Here is a 22,787-nt window from a genome sequence, read left to right as displayed (position 1 = left end):
ATTAATTTCTGAATCAGAGAGATGACACCAGGACACACATATACTCTCCACCCATGCACAAATCCACGTATCTTTGTCAAATTACCTCATGGATTATCATTGGGAGAAACAATTAACAATCTATTGTAGAAACAAAGTGTGAGTGATCTGGTGGCCATGCACCCACATTTCTCAGAACAATAAGATCACATTGTAGCTGTTGTGCATTCCAATTGAACTAAATGCTGCATGATCGCAACAAGACAAATCACATGAGGTGCCTCATTTAAGTGGTTTTTAACATGTAAAGCCATTAAAACAGATCTTGTCAAATGTCAAAAACTTGTGCTAGTCTAATACATTTGCACAAGACCCTCAATTGCATCATAGATTTTTTATTTATTTATCTAAGCTGCTTGTGTTGTTGCAAGACCAGAAACATATTGTGGCAAATGTTAATCTTTAATTACTTAAAATCTCCTGGGGACAAGAGAAACAAAAAAAAAAAAACAAAAAAAAAAACATGACTTTATAGTGCAAACAAGATGGTTCAACTTCCTTAAAATTTTGTTTCCATATGGTTTATCTCACATAACTCACTCATCATGAGTAAAAGCTCCATTAATTCCCATAAGTCATTTGGCTATACCACCATTATAACCCTGAGGTTTGACCTTAAACTGGTCTACCTGGTCTCCCCGCATAACCAAGCTGGGGTCGGATTCACCAAATTCTTCTTCTGAAAGAAGGTAGGGCATTTTTAAAAATGAATTTCCAAGAATTTCATAAGACTTGTTGGGAGTTTAGCGCTTTATCACTCTTTTTTAACACATTGTTTATTTTAGATATTTGTAAAAAGTCCGTCTCAAAACAGAGTGGTCTGTTGCATGTATTTGTACTCATTTCTTTATCTGTTTTTGTACAGTTGAATATCAAATGAGCAAAAAGTCATGCCTTGCATACTTCAGAGTACTCAATCACATCCCTGATGCTATATAGTCTATATCATGGATCCTCAAATCTGGCCCTGGAGGGGCCCTGCCCTGCAGTGTTTAGCTCGCCTCAAACCCTAATGAAAATCACATAGGCCTACTTGTAACTCTGAAGACATTGATTAGCTGGTTCAGGTGATTTGGGTTGGAGCTAAACAGGACAGTGGCCCTCTAGGGCCAGATTTTAGGAACCCTGCTAATAGGTTGTAGTGCTTAATGTTTGAAATAAACCAATACTTTCATTTAACTTATCTTTGGGGATTTACAACAAGCTGGAGATTATCCTAACTTTAATAAGTTATTTACCATGATTTTAAGAAGAATCAGAATTTGATTTCTTCTTAAGTATATCTTAAGTAAACAAAAGTAATAAGAAAAGAGCAATTAATAATGTGTTTGAGAATGTTTAGTTGGGCAGTCGACTTGTCTCCCACCATGACCTAGCTTGAAAAGCACCTAAAACCCATTTAAAACCCAGCCTGACTAGAATGAGAGACCAGTTAAGACCAGCAGCATGGTTACATTTTTTTTTTAATCAGAAAGCATGAGCAGTTTTTTTTGTGGGGGGCGAGGGGGCTCAGGTGTGCTTTATTGAGCCAGGGGAAGCAGGCAGCGCCCTAACGTCGTGCACACGCACCTGAGATTGCGCGCACCCGTAACATTCCTGAGAGTTCACGCACAACACGAATCACGCCTAGAGAGCAAGACTCGTGTAAACTCGGAAGTCTCCATGTGTGGGTTGACAATCACATGTACATTAGGAAATTTGTGAAAGGTGTGTTGTAATCACACTATCAGTGAGAAGGGAAACATAATAACAATACATTTGCTGCAAGATAGATCTTGCGCTCGTGGTCAGCACAGTGACGACGTGATTGCCCTCCCGAAGGAACCCGGAGAAAAAATAACATATTCCGGAAGTTTACCGACACCTGCAACTATGACCGCCTTAACATGGAAACTTTTCTCTCTTCACGGGGACTAAGCACCACTAGCATCGCAGAGACATTGGGAACACCTCAAACAGGTAACTTTCTGACGCTTTTCTCTGCTCTGCTCTATTTGGACTCTTGTGGGCTGAAGTAGGAAAATGCCAAATGGCGTTTAATTGGCTTAAAAAACAACAACAAATCTGTTCACTCTTGGATGGGTTTTTAAAAACATCGCGATAAAGCCCCCATAATTGTTGTTTCGTTTAATCTGATATATTTATTCGAGCCAAAATGTTGGTGCAGGACTGTCTGTTATCTCGTTCGGTTTCGTGACAGTTCGGTTCAGATATGCCCGAGCCCATAGCAGATCAGCGTGAACTTGAGTCAGAAATGCGAGACGTCACACCCAGAAAAGCCCGTGTCTCATATAGAAACTTTGAGTTGTTTTCTCGTGTTGAAATGTCCAGTCTTACTTTCGTGTTTCAAATACATAACATAACGGGATTTATGGTCGGAAAGGCCTTTGTTTTATGAAGTATTGTCTTAAGTAAATACACTTCGTTCCTCGTAAATATCGTCTATCAAATGAGCTCGAGCGTGTAACGTTAGCGCTTTGCAACTGAGCTACTGCTAAACATTAACCTTTAATGATCGCCAGCCCAGACCGTTTCCAAACGTGTGAGTGAAAGTAAAATGCATATTAGCCCATTATTTAGCCCTCTGAAGTGTGTTTTATACGTTAGAAAGGTTGGCAAAACCAAGTGAACGTCTCTCTAAACCTGTTTAGTGTTAGGTCACTGTAATTTCCCTAGTCTCAGAGATATTTTGCAATTGCAGAAGAGACCTGTAGAGAATACAGGATCAGAATTTGTAAAGTCTGAATATAAAAGAGTGATTTTATGTTCATTAATCTGAAGTAACTTCAGGCTGTTAACATGAATTGTCATAATAGTATCAAATAACAGTATTTCCATAGGACATATGTTTGTATCAAATTCTCTAGCTTCTCTCTCACCCACCATTTCCCTCTCTCAAATTACAAAGTACTTTATTAATGTGAATGTTTTGCGTGTATTGCCAAAGCATCAACACACACTCATGTTAAAGGTGGCAAAGAAGCGCTTCTGAAGTGGCTTATAATTGTCTTTATACAGACTGTTTCAACTTTCATTGATGCTCAGAGGTAGCATAAACACATTTACAAGGTACACACTGATACTAGGGCTGAGGTGGGTCAGAGCATAGTCTGGGTTTAATGCAGCATTATGTCTGTACACTTAAATTTGTCCAGGCACAGAGCAGCCTGAACTTGGCTATGTAAATATGCCTTAAATGGGGACAGACTGTATTGTGTTTACATGCAGCTAATTATAAATACTATGGAAGTTTGTTTCCACCACAGAATTAAAAAAAATGTCAAAGGTAATTGCGACTTTCTATCTCAATTTTCTGACTTTTTCTCACGATTGCGAGATTACACTTTATAACTTGCAATTGCAAGATTATATCTTGCAATTCTGATTTTATAACTCGCAATTGTGAGTTTATATCACACAATTCTGAGAAAAAAGTCAGAATTTATGAGTTGAAAAAAATCGCAATTACCTTTTTGATTTTTTATTCAGTGGCGGAAACAAGCTTCCAAAACTGAGTTAACCCAAAACTTTATGTACTTTATGTATTGTTTTTACAAATGAGGACACTGATTTATCACCAAAGTGTTGCAAAGTATGTACACGCATACAAAACAATAACATAAAAAATAATTGCAATATATACCCAATAAAATACACATTTAGCAAGACATTAATGAATGTCAAGTCAGTTCTACTAACAATGAATCAACTGGTGTGTTTGAAGATCAAAGCTGCTTTCAATATAAATTTGGCCTTGACAGATGCATGACTGTCCTCCCTGTAACATCTGCATTTTATCACTTTCTTACAGTGTAGGACAATAGGGAATGAGATTTTCAATGTAATTCACTCTTTTACCTTTGTATTTGTGGGCAGAGAAATTATTCCTCTGTCTCACTCTCAACCTCAGCAGTGAGAAACTTTCTTCTTCTTTCTCACCTCTTCAGGCAGTAAAATAGTCCACATTCCTGGACATTGCTGAGAGAAAAGAAGAGTGCGAAAAACAATGCAAGAACACTATTAGACCTAGAGAGTGTGTGTGTGTGTGTGTGAGAGGAAGAGAAAAGGATGATTAAAGGGTTAGTTCACCCAAAAATCTAAATTCTGTCATTAATTACTCACCCTCATGTCGTTCCAAACCCGTAAGACTTTTGTTCATCTTCGGAACACAAATGAAGATCTTTATGATGAAATCTGAGATATTTCTGTCCCTTCATTGAACAGATTGAATTTAGGATTTTATTCACATATAGACATAAGCTCAACCGAACCTGCTTGAACAAACCTCTTGTGGAAGCTCAAACGTGCTGCGTAACACTCGATAATGAACCTCATTGTTTCTACCACAACTGATGTGTGATTTGAGGAATGTTTATATGTGAATAAAAGCCTAAATTCAATCTGCTCATCATATAAAGCGATCATGTCTCTTCAGAAAATTTGGACTAAACCACTCAATTCATATGGGTTAGTTTTACCATCTCTTTATGAACTTGTTGAAGCATCAAAGTGGTAGTTGCTTAGCTGTCAACGGAAGGACCGAAAGCTCTCAGATTTCATCAAAAAGATCTTCATTTGTGTTCCAAAGATGAACGAAAGTCTGTTTTGAACAACATGAGGGTAAGTAATTATTGACAGAATTTTCATTTTTGGTTGAACTATCCCTTTAAGAGGGAGTTAATGAAACCCAAATCTTTAAAAAGGGTCCGTTTTAATTCTGAAAGTTGATGACATCAAATCATGCAGTTCCTTATCAATGCCTAAGGTGCCTCTCACATTTTAGCACATGACAGACCGACTGTTTCTAAAATCACTAAATCTGTGATATATTTCTTTTCCTAAAGTGTGTGTTTTTTGTTGTTGTTTTTTTACGTCTTATTTCGGGATGTGTGTCATAGGCACTGTGCTGACAGGATGTATAATTACAGTTATAAGGGATTTGCTGAGGTCTCGTCATCGGACCAACATGTTTTTAAAATGTCCGTGGCACACGGTATGATAATATGCGCTGTATACATTTGTTTCATAACATTGGAACGGTATGTACAGAAGTTCTATCATGCGTCACATTATTTTATTACAGGGAGTCATCATCACCTTCACATTTGGAATAAGTTATTGCATTTAACCTGTCTTGACTCCTTGTTTTGGCAGGTGTGTGTGTGAGTGTTAGAAGATGACATCCCCATGGTGCGTGCTTGGAAACAAGATCACTGCTCTTGGACGTGCTGATCTGTCCAAACATACACACATGCCACGCTCTAGCCTACTGTGTGTAGTGCTCTTCCCTGATGGCACAACCCAAAATTTTACTGTCAGTGTGAGTATAAGAGTGTATACAGATGTGTTGGGATGGTTGGATGAGCGAATATGTCTGTCAAAGCCCTAGAGAGAGAGGGGTAATGTGCATGTGTGTATGAGCTTGCCTTTATTGGCAGTTAGAGGGTGGAGATGGATATTACACTGGTGCTTCTCTTCTCATGTTCCATATTGCACTGCTGCAACCTTGGCTTCATATTCTGAAGGACACCCACCCACCCTTACGTGCACACATGCACGTTTTTCAGACAGAAACATATAGGTCAGTCATATAGAAGTCAACAGAATATAGGGTGTTAGACTGGATGTTAGAAATAAGGGCAGAGGGACTGTGAATACTCTGCTTGACAACTGTGGAGTAATGTCAGTATTAATATCAGCATTAGGTATTAAAAAACATATTGGTTGACCACTACACATACAGTAATTTGATATGTCATTGTAGTCTATGTTAAACCATGTAGAATATGATCACTTTATAAATATTGGTTTGGTAAACTGGTACAATTCCTAATGGGACAGCATGTGTTATTGTTTCACAGAAACACGATGCTGGTCATCTGCTGTTCAACTTGGTTTGTGAACACCTAAACATAGTGGAGAAACAGTACTTTAGCCTGCAGATCAGTGAGGACACATCCAACTCTCCGGTAATTGAATGTGTGATTGTTTGCAAGTGACCCAGAAATAGAGAAATGTAATGCCCTGTCTTAAGAAACATGATGGTTTCAGTGACATCTGATTATATGTCATTTCAGAGGTGGCTGGACCCCAACAAACCCTTTAAGAAACAGCTGAAGGGTGAGAGAAACTAGACACAGATACAGTTGGCAACCTGGAGTCAATGGATTTTTTTAAGTGACAATTGTGTTGGACAATCAGAATATTGGCTATTTCACTTTGCATCCACATTTTCATTCCTCTTTGCCATTATTTAATGTTGTTTAAAAGTTAATTTAAAAAAAAAAAAATCATTTAAATAACACTGTTAAATGTAATATTTAGCCATTCTTAAAATTACTGTGTTTTTCGTATTGTACAATATAATGCTGGGACGCCTAAATTCACTTGTTGCATTTAAGGTGATTTAGCTTCCTTTTTCACTTATTTTGACCAAATAGTATAGTATGTAATATTGGTAAGATATCAGCCATAATATAAAAGTTTTTATCAGCTTATCACTCTCGGCCATATTTTTATATATTGTGGATTTTACCATTTCATCAACATTATTTAAAACTCTTGCAAAGAAATGCAGTTATGATACAGACAAAGGGTTGGTGGATATGTAGAATTCTGTGGAAATCTGCAGGGCTTTTCTGCAGAAGTTCTGAGGGAGCAGATTTCTTGCAGGGTTAGACATCAGTCACAGACATAACCATAATAAGAGTGCACAGGTTTGATAAGTGTGTAACATGAGTTATATCATATGAGCACAAAGAATTTTGTTTCCCGTAAAAGAGCATCGGGAGACACCTGTTTGTTTTCCTCATGAGAATTGGAGGTGGCTGATTAAATTAATAAACTTGCTTGAGTCATCAGATGTGACTGACGTGCATGCATTAAGACAGAGACGGTGATTGCTGCTCACGCTTCAGTGCCTACCTGCTTTTTAAACTCCAAATTATGATTTAATGGATTTGCTTAGATTTCTGGGGGATTGCCTAAACTTTTTTAGAAGTAGAATGACACTGAGCTTACATTGAACTTTGATCAGTGTATATCTGTTGTCTGCACTATTTTTGTTTTGGGTCTTTTTCCTCTTACTGTGTCCTCTGCTTTTTCTCTCCCACTGTTATTCCCTCAGGTTCTGCTCCATTCTTTTTAATATTTAGAGTGAGGTTCTTCATCTCTGATCCAAACTCCCTCCAGCATGAGCAGACCAGGTACATCTCCCTGCTTATGTGCAAATGAGACAGAAATGTATATAGGCTTTTTATATGTGTTTAGAATGAGAGGTTTTCTGACCCTTATTTTGTTTTGCAGGCATTTTTATTTCTTGCAAATTAAGAAGGACATTTGTGAGGGGAGGTAAATGTTGATTTGCTTTTGCATCTATACTGCATCTACTGTACAATTTTAAATTTAAAGTCTCTAATGCTTACCAAAGCTTAATTTATTGGATCAAAAATACAGTAAGAACATTAATGTTGAGAAATATGATTACAACTTAAAATAACTGCTTTCTATTTTAGTACATTTAATATGTATTCTATTTCTGCGATGCAAAGCTGAATTTTCACATCATTACTCCAGTCTTCAGTGTCACATGATTCTTTAGAAATCATTATAATATGCTGATGTGGTGCTCAAGAAAAATTATTCTTGATTAGCAACGTTAAAAACACCTTAATTTTTTTCAGGATTTTTTGATGAATAGAAAACATACCGTAATTTATTTGAAATGGAAATCTTTTGTAATATTAATGGCTTAATGTTATTTGCTAAAAAAGTACTAATTTCTGTATAAAACTTTGAACAGTAGTGTATTGTAGTTCTTGTACTCTCATACTACTGTAAATTACTCACTTTGTGCCATTATTTTGTGAGTTACTGAATGAGTGATGGAAATGAGAAAGTAATATCAAATTCTAACTGCAGATGAGTTTATAAATGTTTTCATGTTATGGCTGATAACCGGCATAGATGGCAGGTGTTATAAATGTGTATTATATGCTACAACTGATATAGGTATCATAACATAATTTACATGATAAAAGATGGATAACTATTAATTTATTTTGAAATCTGCTTTGGAAAAAGTATTTTGTTTAAATTATAAGAATACCAAATATTTTTCAGAGGAATTATATATGTAATATTTCTTTCTTTATTTTTATTTTTTATGAATTGAATGATCAAAAATACCAGCAACCCACATCATTATAATAGATGCGGGATGCTGGTTGCATCATCCTTGAAAAACAGGTGATTCTGGTTACAGAGTAAAGCTCACACAGTATTGTGTATAAATAAGAATTCTGTGTGTAAGAATACATAGCTATGGGCATTTAAATACCAAATATTGACTGACAATATAAATATATAATGTTGACAAATACTAATAAAAAATCACTGATGTCACAACAATAGATTTTGTATCCCAATATTATGTGTTTTTATTGCAGATTAAAGTGTCCTTTAAGCTCAGCTGTGGTACTGGCTTCTTACTCTGTTCAGTGTAAGTTGAGAAAATGACACCACCTCACTTTGTGATTGGCAGCTCTGCCATAGAAACATCATTGATATTGCAGAGAATGTGTCTTTGCTTGGAAGAGGGATGTGTCTTCAACAGGAAAAAGCTGGGGTTAATGGCACTGTCAAAAATGAAGATTACTGAGCAAAGCACATACAATAACGGTTTCTCAAACATAGCATTTTAATACTCCTGTCTGATTGACAGCTGAGCTTGGAGACTATGTTTATGAAACTCCTGCCGGATACCTCAGTCAGACCCATTTTCTCCCTGACCAAGACCAGGAGTTCCTTCTGAAAGTGGAGTCGCTGCATCCACAGCACAAGTATGTCAGCACACACACACACACACACGCACACACACACACACACACACACACACACACACACACACACACACACACACACACACACACAGTTAATAAATGTGTCTAAATGTGTTTCAGAGGTCTGTCTCGGAGTGAAGCTGAGCTGTGCTATTTGAATACAGCGAGAACATTAGACCTGTATGGAGTGGAGCTACATCACACTCAGGTACCATTTGGGCTAAAAATCCTGCGTTTTTCATAATTCTAAAATGGCAAGAAATAATGGGTAATGTTGATAAGCTATTGAATAAAATTTCTTAAATCCCTGTCTATAGGATGTTAGCAACCCTGCCCTCTGGGTGGGGATTACATCAGGGGGTGTGGCCTTGTTTTGCCACTTAATTTGCTCCAGTTTTTTCCCATGGTGAGTTTTGACCAATCAGATCCTTTCTCGAATGTTTTAATTACGTAAATGCTTGATTTATGTTCTTTACAGAATGGTCTTTTTAAGCATCTCAAAGCTATTATAGATTGTTTGACAGCTACAGCTCTGGTTGAATCTGTACTGTGATTATCATTACAGTGGGTGAGGTACAAACACTGCAGAAAAAGTATAATTACTGTTAGTCCTGGAAACCGTAACCCATATTTTTATTCTGGTGTACTTTGTTTTTGATGAGGAGCATGCTTTTTAAATGACTGCCTTTTTTCAGGATTAACATCATCAAAATTTCATTCAAAAGAAAAAGGTTCTTTGTCCACCTACGCCGGAAACATGTAAGATATCCATGCTTAATCATTCTCATCCTTTGAAAAAGCAAAGTACAGGAATTACCATATTAGAGCCAGATACCTAATGCCTCAAAGATGTTTAATCCTGCAAAAAGCAACATCTATCTTGTGCTTTTCCTCATTTTATATGTTTATATTTTATACAGGGTGAGCTTGGCAACCACGTGGTCTCCCTCTTAATGCCAAGTTCACGCGCCTGTAAGAACGTGTGGAAATCTTGTGTGGACCACCATACGTTCTACAATAGGAAACCCTCTCACTCAACTTCAAAACTTAGGTACACAGGCAGAGTCACGATGGAGCCATTCTAAAAAATGACAGTGTTCTTTATTGCTGGAGTTAATTAGATTTCATTGCTGCCTCCACCAAATGAGAGTGTGAGTTTAATTGCATTTATTTTTGTTCAAGGTCTATCCCACTGTACCGAAAACTGATTGGTGAGAAAATGTTGAACCCTGCAGTGAGGTCCAACTCAATGGAACACCTAGAGACCAAGAGTCTACCCTCACGGTCACCACCCAACACACCCAACTGGTAATAATGCTCAGATGCACTCAAATGTATTTAATTTTTATGGCAATGAATGAAAGTTATTTAATGTATTTTTACATTCTTTTTTTTTTATTAATGCTTTTTTTTTAAATAACATTATTAATCAAGATGCATTACATAAAACAAAAGTGACAGTAGAGACATTTATAACATTACAAAATATTTCTATTTCAAATAGATACTATATATATATATATATATATATATATACACACACACACACTATATAAAATGTAATATACATTTTAATATATATGAGACTTTGTGCATATGTTGTAGTATGCAATATTAAGGTCTAGGTCTCATAAGGTTAATATAAGTTTTAGTGTCTTTATTGAATATATTTTTTATTTTAGGCGGAGTCCTCGTTTGCGCCATGACTTCCGTAAGCCACGTCCATCATCTGTGGACAACCTGACCAATGAAATGACCTATGTGACTGAGAGTGAAGACGTGTTCTATACTTACAGGCAAATTTACTCTACATATGCAAATGCACACACTCTTGCAAAAAATACTTATGTACTCACTGTATGCTCATAGTAAACTTTTAAAACAACTTACACTGAAGGAAAAGTCAGGAGGAGGGGAGGACGAGTGGTAGTTGGTCTCATAGTGATGACGTCATCACCGAAGAGGATGAGTTGCACGTCTGGGATAAGGTGAGTGTTATTGTACATGATAACCAATGATGCAAGATCAAGGCAAATGTGGTTCACAACAGGGTTTAACTTCAAAGCTTCTCCGCATATCTTTCCAAAGGATCATTACATTAAAATGAGTGGTTGAAATGAAGAAGGTCCCTGTGGCACATTTCACTGTGGAGTGTGGATTGTTGTGATTGATGGATGGGGCAGTTAAAAACTATTTTAGATCTGCAGATTATATGGAAATACAGAAAAGGGCTGTTATTTATTCCAGTAGACATTTCTTCAGGACAAGGCAGCAACATTTGACCATTTTAAGTCATATTGAGGATGGAAAAGGGACGGGCCATAAAAAAATAAATGATTTTGCATGTGTATATAAAAAATAAAAAAGAAGAAGAAATTTTGGTCCTACAAATTGGCTTCATTTTTTATATGCAAACTGAATAATATCAGACATGTTCTTGACAGGAGTCATAAGATTCACCCTGGAACAGATTTAAATCTATAATAATCTGTGATGTGGTCAGGAGCACCCATTGATTGGATTTCAGACAAGCAATCAAAACGTTGCTGAATGCAACAAAAGACTTGGGACCTAAACCACAGCACCAAGACAGCCAGCTGTCATAACTAATGTTCCGTGTTTGTCATTCTCTCAAATCCAAACACTACACTGATACTACAGTCATGTTGATGAGTCACTGAAAATCTCTCTCACAATTTACAAGACTAGGACATGATTTTTTTTTTTTAAGTCTGAGACACAATGAAAATCTGGATTTTTTTTCCCCCGACTAGAAACAAGTTGTAGGATTTCAGAAACTTAAAAGATCAGTTATGACGTCAAATGAAATTTTAGTTTTTTTTGTAATTTATGTTCTTCTATGGAAGCACAAAATGCTCTTTGGATCATTCTCAAACCATGCTGGAGAATATGATCATCAACTTGTAAGATCATGCTGCTCAACTGCTGCTGTCATTAAAGAAAAATGAGGACAGTCAAAATACTAAGACATTCTGTTAATTTCTTTTCACTCAAAATGACATGCCGATAGTATAATTTTGGTGGTCTACCAACAAAAGAACAATATTCTGAGGACACGTTTGAAGCTCTCGATTGTTGTTTGTATTATTTGCTGTTAGAATGTTGCGAAAATGTCTGAATATATGCTAGTATTTCATTATTTTGTAGCTAGCATTTTCTGAACCTATTCCTGTCCTATGTGTGCAGAGTGTGACCGCTGATGGAGATCTGCTGCTTATGAGGATCGGCCCAGACCAAGATGGGAAGTTTGGTTTCAATGTCAAAGTGAGTTGGTGGTGGTACATGATACAGTTTGCGTATTTATCATCATTGCTTTACGATAGAGTTTTGTCTGGGAAATCATGTGTCAGAATATTGTTGGCTAATATTTAGGGAGGCGTGGATCAGAAGATGCCGCTGGCCATCTCTCATGTTAACCCCGCGTCTCCGGTAAGCCATAAAAATCCCGGCTTCTTGTGAATATGAATGGGTTATTGGTTTTTACATTTGTTCAAATATTGGCTGTTGCAGGCTGGTCGCTGTGTGCCTCCACTGATGGAGGGAGATCAGGTGTTGTTGATAAATGGGCGGGACATTTCAGAACACACACATCAGCAGGTGGTCATGTTCATCAAAGCCAGCCGAGAGTCGCACAGCAAGGAACTTGCATTGCTGGTGCGCCGCAAAGGTGCGCACTTGTCTTTATATCTGGGCAAAACAAATACGTTTTGAGGGGGATTCTTTGTTTTTAACTTTTATCTTTGACGTCCAATCAGAAACCGCAAACAGCGTTTGTTTACAGGTGTCTCTTTGCGAGCCGAACCCACCCTACAGTTAGGTGAGGGTCTCACTCTTCCGGGTGAAATATCCCCACTGTCCACCCAGCCGTCTGGAGAGACACTAGAGGAGTCCATGACTCGTTTGGAGAGGGGGTTGGTCACTGGCACGCTGCTTCTGCACTTTGAGGTTGGGGCATGGTAACATTTTACAGCATGACTCAGGTTGGCGTGTGTGTGCATTGCTGATAATTGTCATCCGTGCATGTATGTGTGTTTTGCTACTCTCAGAAGTTGTACAGGAAGAAAGAGGGAATGTTAATGTCTTGTGCAAAGCAGTCTGAGAATATGGACAAGAATCGGTACAAAGATGTATTACCATGTAAGTTGTATTGCTTTTTCTGCCAAACAAGAACATTTACCACATGCTAAAATTTATAATTGTGGCCTTTAACTCCTACTATGTTCACAATATAGCTAAGTAATGAGTGTTATTTCTTCTACAAAATAAGTACTTTATGGCTGAATGGACAATTTTGATTTCTAGATTATAATCGATCTTCATTTTGATGAACTAATATCGATTCTAAAATCACAAGATCGATCTTGTGCTGAAAATGAAATGTCATTTTGACGCTTTTTAATGTGACATAGCAGATCTCTGTAGCTGCCATAATTTTAGCCATTGTTTATATTTCAACAACAAATTGAAGTAGAAACATAATTATATATTTAAAAAGTTTATATAAAAACTGTGTGCAATTTAAATGTTTATATACAACTACATTTTTTTGTTGTTGATTATTTCATCTAAAAATAAATAGTGAATTAATTTAAGTTTATGTAAACCTGTATGGTTTACAGCATTGGTTGAGTTTTTCCTATATCCAATATATCCAAATGTATCTATACTGAAACTAAAATCGATTTGTGAAATCTGTTTCAATACCCAACCCTAGTTATTTTAAATACATTAAAATGTAAGTCTATGTAAGTCACGCAACCTGACTTACAAACGCAATGTAAGTCACTTTAGATAAAAGCAAGAGCATAAATGTAATGTAAGCTAGGTGAGCATATGCTTTGCGCCATAGCTGTTAGTACACTAGCTTGTATTTTAGCATGGCTTGAACACGGTATTGAACAGCATCCAGGACTGTAAATTTCCATTTATAATTGATAATTAACATGTTTTTTGGGGGGGTTGAAAACGTTCAAAAGAACAATCTGAAGGTCAAAGAAACATTTAAAAAGTTCAAAGAGCATTCAAAAGAACATTTGAAAATTCAAAGAATTTTCAGCAAAGTTGTATTTTACAACAAGAGAGTGGCTACTGGATGACCATGATGAGATTGAACAAAGCTACCACACTGGATTAGATTAGGGGCTAAGGTCAAACGTATCATTTTATTCATTTGTGTATAAGCTTTCGGTTTTCGAATGAGGCATAATGCTCTTTAAAACTAGTCGGAGGAGTTGTTTTCACATAATCCGCAAAGCCCTCTTCCTCATTCTCTGCTCCTTCATTCATTTCATTCAGATGACATCACCAGGGTGGTGCTGCTGGAGGAGGGGGATGATTACATCAATGCCAGTCATGTGAAGGTATGGATCACTATCGGTCTACCTCATTTTATTTCTATTTAAAGTGCCCCTATTGTCCTATTTTAAAGTTTCCTAATGTTGTTGATGTTTAAATGCATCAAAGGTCAAAAAACCGTTTCATTTTCTCATAATATACATTATTTTGCACATCACCACATTTTCAATGATTCTCAAACGACTCGTCAGATGAATCAAACTGCTCTGCTCTGCTCTGATTGGCCAGACAGCTCAGTCTGTTGTGATTGGTCTACCGTGTACAGAAAACAAAAACGCCCATTGCCATAACAACGTCAGCTGTCCTGAGGCTTTCTACGCCGTAAACTAAAGACAGTAACGAACAATGATGATTTTACCATATAAATCCGAGCGCGAGTCTGATGATGAAACACTGGAAGAACTATTCATTCAACCCGAACCTCCATCACAAGGACGACTCGAGCAGGACGTTTCTCAGTGATACGCTACTCGGTTTGAGGCACATTATGAGATGTTGCAACTGTAATTCCTCACCATCAGCATTACAAGTGCATGTCCATCAACAAACCGATTATTTTACTTATTTATTTACCGAGTATTTTTCTCATTTATTGTGGTTAAAGTGGAAACTGTATCAATAACAGTGCATACATTAGCTGAGCTCTAGCGCGAATGACTGATGTAACATAAACGTTGGTAAAACAAATCTTGCTCCATGCTTAATCTTTCCTCAAAGTAGTGAGAACGACAGACAATCTGCATTAATAGACATAGTTTTAGGTAATAGTGGCCCATAACTGATTTGCAGAACCATTTCAGTTAAGACAGTAATAATGCGAGTTAACCAGTTAGCAGCAGGAGACCAACACAATGTAAAACTCAAAACGAAGTATTTTGTTTTTGTTTTGTTGGTAACATCATCTTTCAAGGGCAAGCGGTTTGCGAATCCTACATTGAACTCCGAGATTTGAGAAGCAGTCGTCAGTAAAATAAAGGGAACATAGCAAAAGTTTAGGATTATACTGCTGTGGTATTGTGGTAAAGATGAATTTTAACCACTGATTCTTCACATGCTCGTCCTTTAACTGTTTTTACCTTCACATTCTAGAGCACAGCTTCTTCTCGACATGATGCTATCCAGCATCCACATGAATCAGCTGTAGTGTTTGAGGGGGTTCAAGTTTTCACTGGTCTCTGCATGCGCAATAAGGGGGGGAGGGGAGGGAGGGAGGGAGGGAGGGAGGGGGGGGGGCAATATGCTAATGTTTTGTCTTGACGTCACAAAACGGCTTATGACTCGTTTGAAAAACAATTAATTTTATTGACTCAGTCGACTCTTACTTTTGAAAGACAATAACTTTATATATGGTGCACTTTCAGATTTAAAACTTTGCAGGATGTTTTCATTCACTTAGAGCTATGTTACACACTACATGAAAGGGCATTTTCAAAAATCCATAATAGGGGCACTTTAATATTTAATTTTTCATTGTTTTTTTTATTTAGTTGTGAATAGAAAAGTTATGGTTCTGGATGACATAATGAAGACTTGGTTGTGTGTGTGTGTGTGTGTGTGTGTGTGTGTGTGTGTGTGTGTGTGTGTGTGTGTGTCAGACTGAGCCAGCAGGTTGTATTTTGAGGTACATAGCAGCTCAGGGTCCACTGCCGCACACCTGTACACACTTCTGGAGGAGTGTGTGGGAGCAGGACGTCAGTGTCATCATCATGCTAACCACACTGACTGAGAGAGGACGGGTACATCAACGCATTTGCACACACGTGTTCTCCACACACATGACACGAAAATGGTTAAATACTACACACAATGTGAGTTACAATGTACTGCAATATTAATAAACATTAACATTTCACACACACACACACACACACACACACTCACTTTTACGACAAAAAGACACTTACAAACAGGCACACACACAACACCTAATCAGACGATACCCATCACACACCTCCAGTCCCCCAAGGACAGCTTATTGTGAGTTCCGTATTCTTCGGCTCAGCTTGACTGTTGCTTGGTAACCAAGCACTCTGCATTCTTTTCCAAAGGGATGATTTAATAAACTCTCTGTGTGAGGGAGGGGAAAGAGGGAGCACAATTGTGTTTTTTTTATTTTTTTTATGCTGTGCTGTGCTCAATAATCTCTCTTCCATTTCCACAGACCAAGTGCCACCAATACTGGCCGCATCCCCCTGAAGCGAGGGATTATGGGTATCTTCAGGTGTGCTGTCACTCAGAGGAGTGTAACCTGGCATACGTTACTCGAGAACTAACACTCACAAATACTCAGGTAACAATAACAGCGTACATAGTTTTAAATGGACACCACCCCTGTGAGGAGCAGTAAGAAAAATCATATAGCATACAATGCTCACTGAATATACACTGTTAAAGACCACTTGCATTCAAAATGAGTTTGTTGCTTATTTTAGGCCATCTATATGCTAGTGTCCTTTTAAAAGTTGAGAAAAAACACTTTTAGCATATGTACGCTTTTAAACTTAAAGGGTAACTAAACCCCTGGTCAGAGCCTGACTCCACCCACTGGCAATATTTGAAAAATGCTGGAAAAGTGGGCAGAGCCCAGCTGAGGGGGGGCGTGCACCTGAGAAGTGTCTCTCTGTAGGCAAGGGCGTGGTTAGCTGGTACCCTCTTATGTCACGGGGCACCACTACTTCCAATAGGAAAATTCAACTGCAGTAGCCACTGTTCAACCTGAAGAGGGCAGCACTCAGACGTTTTTATGTCAAATGTCAAAAAAATTACTTGAATCAATGAACAGCATTAATAAGGGTTTAGTTACCCTTTAACCATCTTTATCCTTCAGGAAACTAATTATACTTATATTTACTTATATTTATCCAATCAAATGCTCTGTAAATTGAGAATGTCCCTCCCCCTAATACCACCTGCCACAACTAGCAGGTAGTAAATCATAGACTGAATTCAAAGTAGCACACTTCTACAACTACTTCTACTCGCATACTATTATTCTTATACTATATCTTCAAAAGGGAAACATTGTATGAGCTAGCCACAAACCATGGCAAAATTCTGAATATTACTAGCTTGCTGTTTTTAATATTCTTATAGAATTTATGGCAGAAATAGTAAGAGTAGCATGCTTGAAAAATAGATGACAACCATGACAATATTCAGAATAACACACTAGCATGCTCTTTTTCTTATACTATATCTTTATAAGAGAAAAATAATAGTGTTCTAGTATGTTAGTCACAAAACATGTATGAGTTCAGAATAACATTAGCATACCAATACTATTATTATAGTATACTATATATGACAGAAGTAGTAGGAGTATATGAGTAAGAGTATATACTTTAATACATGTATTATGAGTAAATAGTTAAATAGTTAGAGTATATACCATTCTATCCTGTATATGTCAGAAATAGCAGACTGATCTCATGAAATGGCGTATGTATGACACGCCAATTCGTATTTCCATTTTTGGCGTGCTATCAACACGCATAATCGCTTTTCAGCGTGTTTATCAACGCCTTTGACTTAACGTTATATTACTGTATTATGCATATATAAATATATGACCTACCCCAACCCCGTCCCTAAACCTACCCGTCACTGGGGTTAATACCATTTATGAGTCTTCTCCTACCATCCTAGGAAAAGAAATATCGCTCCACAGATGTAGATATAGATTTTGCTTCGTTTCGCTCGGACATTTAACGGCGTAGACATACACGCGGAATCACTCGGACATTTAATGGCGTAGACATACACGCAAAAGATTTCGGCGTGGACATACACGCGGATATTTCAAAATGCGTATAGATAACACGCCACTTGAATTGAAAGTGGCGTGTATGTTTACGCAAAGTCATGATGTCATGTTGGAAATAGTAAGGATAGAATGTTTAGGATGTTTGAATTTGGAATAGTATACTATAGTACTATTCTTACTGTTTCTGCCATATCTTTATCTTTATAGAAAGAAATAGCAAAAGTAGTATGACATTCAGTCACAGTTCAAAGTGATGATATGCCCCTTCTAAACTTCCTGCTTCAATAGGAAATACATCACAAGAGAGAAAACCTCACTTATCAAGCAATTTCATGGTATTACACAGTTATTACACATTAAACAGTTGTTTTGTGTAATAGGCGCAGTCATGGCCTAATGGTTAGAGAGTCAGACTTCTAACCTGAATGTTGTGGGTTTGATTCCCCCCCCCCCCGCCCCCCAATTCCCCCCCCCTATTGCTCCCTGGGCGCCACAGCAAAAAAAAAAAAGGCTGCCCACTTCTCCAGGTGTGTGTGTCCACGGTTTGCTGTGTATGTGTGTTTTCACTACTCACTGCTCCTAATGCGTGTACACTAACTTGTATGTATTAAATGCAGAGGACAAAATCCTCTGTTTTTAATCCTAGTCTTATTTTTGGCAAAATTCTGTCAGTCCTATCATGCTAAAGTTTGTTTGATGTTTCATTTAAAACAGAAATTTGGCTTTAAGCTTCTTTATGTGAAAGCTTGATGTGTGAGTGTGTGTCAACATGTGGGTGCGTTTATTTGCGATGGTAAACATGGCAAGCAGGTCGCGTACCGCTCTGTTCCAGAGCATGGGACCGTGCGCGTACATGTACATTCACATACATGCTCACACTTTCACAAACAATCTATCATTGCTGGAGAACGGAGACCCATCTGTTGTCTCTGTTGGTGGGAGTTAATCTCAGCACGGACAGCAGACGGAGGTTACATCACACATTTTTCGTCCATATAGGGTATGTGTGTGTGTCTGAGATGAAAAAAATAAAGAAAAGGAGAGAGGAAAGAGATGATTGGGGGGTACAGGAAAAATGCCAGTGAGTGAGTGTTCGTACCACACAGATTGCGAACCAATTATTCCTTTCTGCCCGATTTGTCACCACAACTGAATTATTTTTTCCACTTTGGCCTTCAGACTGTGACTCATATTCAATAACTTAAAGATCACTTCTTCTCTTTCACCCACTTGTAAGATCATGATAGAGCTGAAGGGGAAATTAAAATGTCAGTGTATTTAGGTAGGTAATTCTGAGTAGAAATGGCGTTTTAAAGAATGACAGGATACTGGGGCCTCATTTATAAAATGTATCATCAATCTGATTTGACCCTAAATTCAATGGATTTCATCCTACGTCAAAAGTGAGGAACAAAATGGGATTTATAAAGGCAGAAACTGATGTGAAAATGATCTTATACTGTATGCTATATGCCAACAGAAAAGCATGTGTATGAAGTTTTTGCACTCATATCACAGTATTTAATATATTAATCGATTATGAAAATGTAAAGTAAATAGGCAATCACCATATGCATTAATATTACTTTATGGTAATTACGTCACTAAAATGTCTTAATTAGATTGATTTATATAGCCTTAATGCTCTCATTCTAGGAATATTTCATATAAATATCCTTCTGCAAAAGGCAAAACACAGGCATGTTTAGACTTGTTTGCTTTATGGCAAACTCATTCAAGCATTCTGTTGCACTCAGCTCTCTCTCTCTCTCTCTCTCTCTCTCTCTCTCTCTCTCTCTCTCTCTCTCTTTTTTTTTTTAACAGTCGGGACAGCAGCGCTCGATCACTCATTTGCAGTATGTTGCCTGGCCAGATCATGGGGTACCAGAAGATTCCTCAGACTTCCTGGATTTTGTCCAGTCAATGAGAAGTATGAGAAGGGAGTCGGTGCCTCTTATGGTCCACTGCAGGTGAGGGGACTTCCAGCACACAGACACACAGATGTTATCAGGTGCTCATCTTACTGAGAGAATGTTTTTCTGCAGTGCTGGAATCGGGCGGACGGGTGTTTTGATCACCATGGAGACCGCCATGACACTGATGGAGAAGGAAAAGCCAGTGTATCCCCTAGAGATCATTACATTCATGAGAGAACAGAGGGCCATGCTGGTTCAGACATCGGTACAAACGCACACGCAGACATTCCAAAAAGTTAAAGTTGAAATGTCATTTCGCACCAACAAACAGTTTCTCAAGTTTCAAATGTTCTCTCTGTTAACAAACTGATAGTTTCACCTCAGATCACAATTCCTTTTCATGCCATGCAGGAATTCTTAATTCTCAAAGAATTATATATTGTCATATATATTATAAATGAATTTATATTGTCAATAATTAAGAAATGCAATGGCTGTATCTGAATATCCACACTTCCCCTACCATATGATAGGTGAATTTATTTTTTAAAATTTATACAGGTGAAACTCGAAAAATTAGAATATCGTGCAAAAGTTCATTTATTTCAGTAATTCAACTTAAAAGGTGAAACTAATATATTATATAGACTCATTACATGCAAAGTGAGATATTTCAAGCCTTTATTTGTTATAATTTTGATGATTATTTATGGCTTACAGCTTATGCAAACCCCAAATTCAAAATTAGAATATTGTGAAAAGGTTTTCATAGCTGTAAGCCATATATTAGTTTCACCCTTTAAGTTGAATTAAATAAATTAACTTTTGCACGATATTCTAATTTTTCGAGTTTCACCTGTATGTATGTAAAGCCTGGAACACACCAAGCTGAAGCCGACGCCGACGAACTAGCGCCGATGAAAGCCGACTGTGTTGTCGCCTCTCGTCGGGGTAAAAAGCTGCACTTGAACACACCGACAGAACTACTGCCGACTGTCAGCTAGAACGCGCGTTCTGCGCCTGCGTGTAAATGAGACAACTGTCTATTTCTGCAGATATATTCGTCTATATTCGTCATTCAAAAAGGGGAAACCGACGCTGCCGGCTGCAGATACACAAACCATAAACAAAGCAGTGCGTGCTTACCGTTTTAAATATCAATCCTGCTAAACACTTCTTTATTCCACTCCGCTCGTGTTAATATTGAAATATTCGCCAAGGAACACTCAAGTAAGATGATGTAACATAAGAACAGCCTTCTATCTGTAGAGTTTTGACTTCTTTGCTCGCTGTTTTGCTATTATTCTCGTGCATTGACTCTTTCACTAAGCTGAACAGCCAATCAGAGTTCCCTCTTTCACCGACGGCCCGACGCCGATTCAACATGTCGAATCGGCCGAAACAAAGCCGACGAGGACCAATTTCAGCCGACGGCACGGAACCGTGCGGAACACACCGAGGAAACTCAGTCGGCCGACGCACAAAAACTGCCCGACGGCCGACCGTCGGCTTGGTGTGTTCCAGGCTTAAAAGGTATAGCATGTCCAAATTCATAGTATATAAAACAGTAGGCAAAAAGTACCTACTACTTCTGCATCAAATGGACTCATTTACTATCCCATGAGGCCATGGGAGATGAGTTGTGCATGCCAGTGAAGCGACACTATTGACACTCTAGGTCACATGACAATGACAAGATGACAGATGCAGTACTTTCGGATTACTTTTACTCAACATACATTCATACTATATACAACATACTTTAACAGTTGGAAAGTAAGTAGTTATTCTTATACTAAGAAGTACCTACTTAGATACTAATGATATTTGGATGCAGCCAATGATATATAAAGAGAAAGGTCATTTAGAACTATGGGAAAGGGTCCAATGTGATCACTCATGGTGGTTTAGATGTAACATCATACCCTGAATGGCTAAAAGGACTTTTGGATCTGTCTACTGGATCAGAAGTTTGAATATCTTAAACTGATTTTATTGGATGTGCTGTCATTACTTATGCTCTGTGTGCATGTTTGTTTTCCAGTGCCAGTTCACCTTTGTGTGTGAGGCCATTCTGAGGGTCTACAGAGAGAGATTCAAACGGAGCTCAACACCTAATAGTTGATGAGAAGAGAGGGACAGTAGAGGAGTTTTTAAAAACAGAAGTGAAGGAAGAAGCTCCGCTGCTGTGATCCGACTGTCAATAAAGACGGATGAAAACAGGGCAGGGAGTAGAGGGTGTGTCTGGATAAAGATGGATGGACAATCTCTTCTCTTGCTGTGGCTCTCCTGACAGCTGTGCGGATCAAGGAAGAACATAAAGCACTTTTACATGTATAAGCTTATAGGACCCCACAGTACACATGCTTTCTCTTTCTCTGTCCCACATACACATCAATTGCTCTATTTGAGTGAATCTCACGAAATCTGTCAAGAAATGTTCAGGTCACATTTGACCCCAAACCAGAGGAATTTTTTTTTTGCAGAGATTGCGTAAAATAGAAACATCTACTTTAAGAACTCTTTGTTTTCTCTCTTTTGTAGAGCAATTAAGCAATGTCCCCACCACCCCATTCTAATTTCTACATGAATTTATCTGATATTGTATTTTTTCTAACTGTAGTACAGTAATGTTTTTTGCAAGTATTTAATTGAAATCAATCCATTTTATTTAGAGGTTGTACAAAAAATGCTACCATGATGAATGAATACTTAAAAATGTATACACAATTTTGTTTTTCATGTTACAGTAATACGAATGAGACTTTGTATTTTATGAGAAATGGGGAGCTTAATTGCCCTGAAAATAATTAAAGCTGCAAGGGCCTTTACACACTCAATTTTTTGTTTTTC

The 22,787-nt window shown here is 37.7% G+C and overlaps 1 protein-coding gene across 1 annotated transcript; it reads left to right on the top strand.

Moving 5' to 3' along the window:
• The first annotated feature begins 5,177 nt into the window (after positions 1-5,177).
• ptpn3 (protein tyrosine phosphatase non-receptor type 3) lies at positions 5,178-22,657 on the top strand. The gene is made up of 25 exons (XM_056267661.1): positions 5,178-5,359; positions 5,901-6,008; positions 6,117-6,159; positions 7,166-7,244; positions 7,345-7,389; positions 8,487-8,539; positions 8,762-8,879; positions 9,000-9,087; positions 9,197-9,285; positions 9,575-9,638; positions 9,800-9,930; positions 10,062-10,187; positions 10,562-10,675; positions 10,777-10,867; positions 12,087-12,164; positions 12,273-12,329; positions 12,411-12,567; positions 12,682-12,845; positions 12,947-13,037; positions 14,196-14,260; positions 15,851-15,991; positions 16,417-16,545; positions 19,843-19,988; positions 20,064-20,199; positions 21,979-22,657. The coding sequence occupies exons 1-25, from the start codon at positions 5,216-5,218 to the stop codon at positions 22,057-22,059; spliced, it is 2,538 nt and encodes an 845-aa protein (XP_056123636.1). The 5' UTR covers positions 5,178-5,215; the 3' UTR covers positions 22,060-22,657.
• The last annotated feature ends 130 nt before the right edge of the window (positions 22,658-22,787 follow it).

Source organism: Rhinichthys klamathensis, unplaced genomic scaffold (genome assembly GCF_029890125.1).
Source record: "Rhinichthys klamathensis goyatoka isolate OS25496 unplaced genomic scaffold, OSU_Roscu_1.1 h1tg000262l_1, whole genome shotgun sequence".
In the NCBI taxonomy this organism is placed as follows: domain Eukaryota; kingdom Metazoa; phylum Chordata; class Actinopteri; order Cypriniformes; family Leuciscidae; genus Rhinichthys; species Rhinichthys klamathensis.
This window is presented reverse-complemented; position numbering and strand designations above follow the sequence as displayed.

What these genes read in the sequence shown, in the direction of transcription:
- ptpn3 (XM_056267661.1), top strand. Translation starts at nt 5,216, where the DNA reads ATGACATCCCCATGGTGCGTGCTTGGAAACAAGATCACTGCTCTTGGA. An exon ending in AGTTGCACGTCTGGGATAAG is followed by an intron (nt 10,868 to 12,086) that starts GTGAGTGTTATT and finishes CTATGTGTGCAG; the next exon opens with AGTGTGACCGCTGATGGAGA. An exon ending in GTACAAAGATGTATTACCAT is followed by an intron (nt 13,038 to 14,195) that starts GTAAGTTGTATT and finishes CATTTCATTCAG; the next exon opens with ATGACATCACCAGGGTGGTG.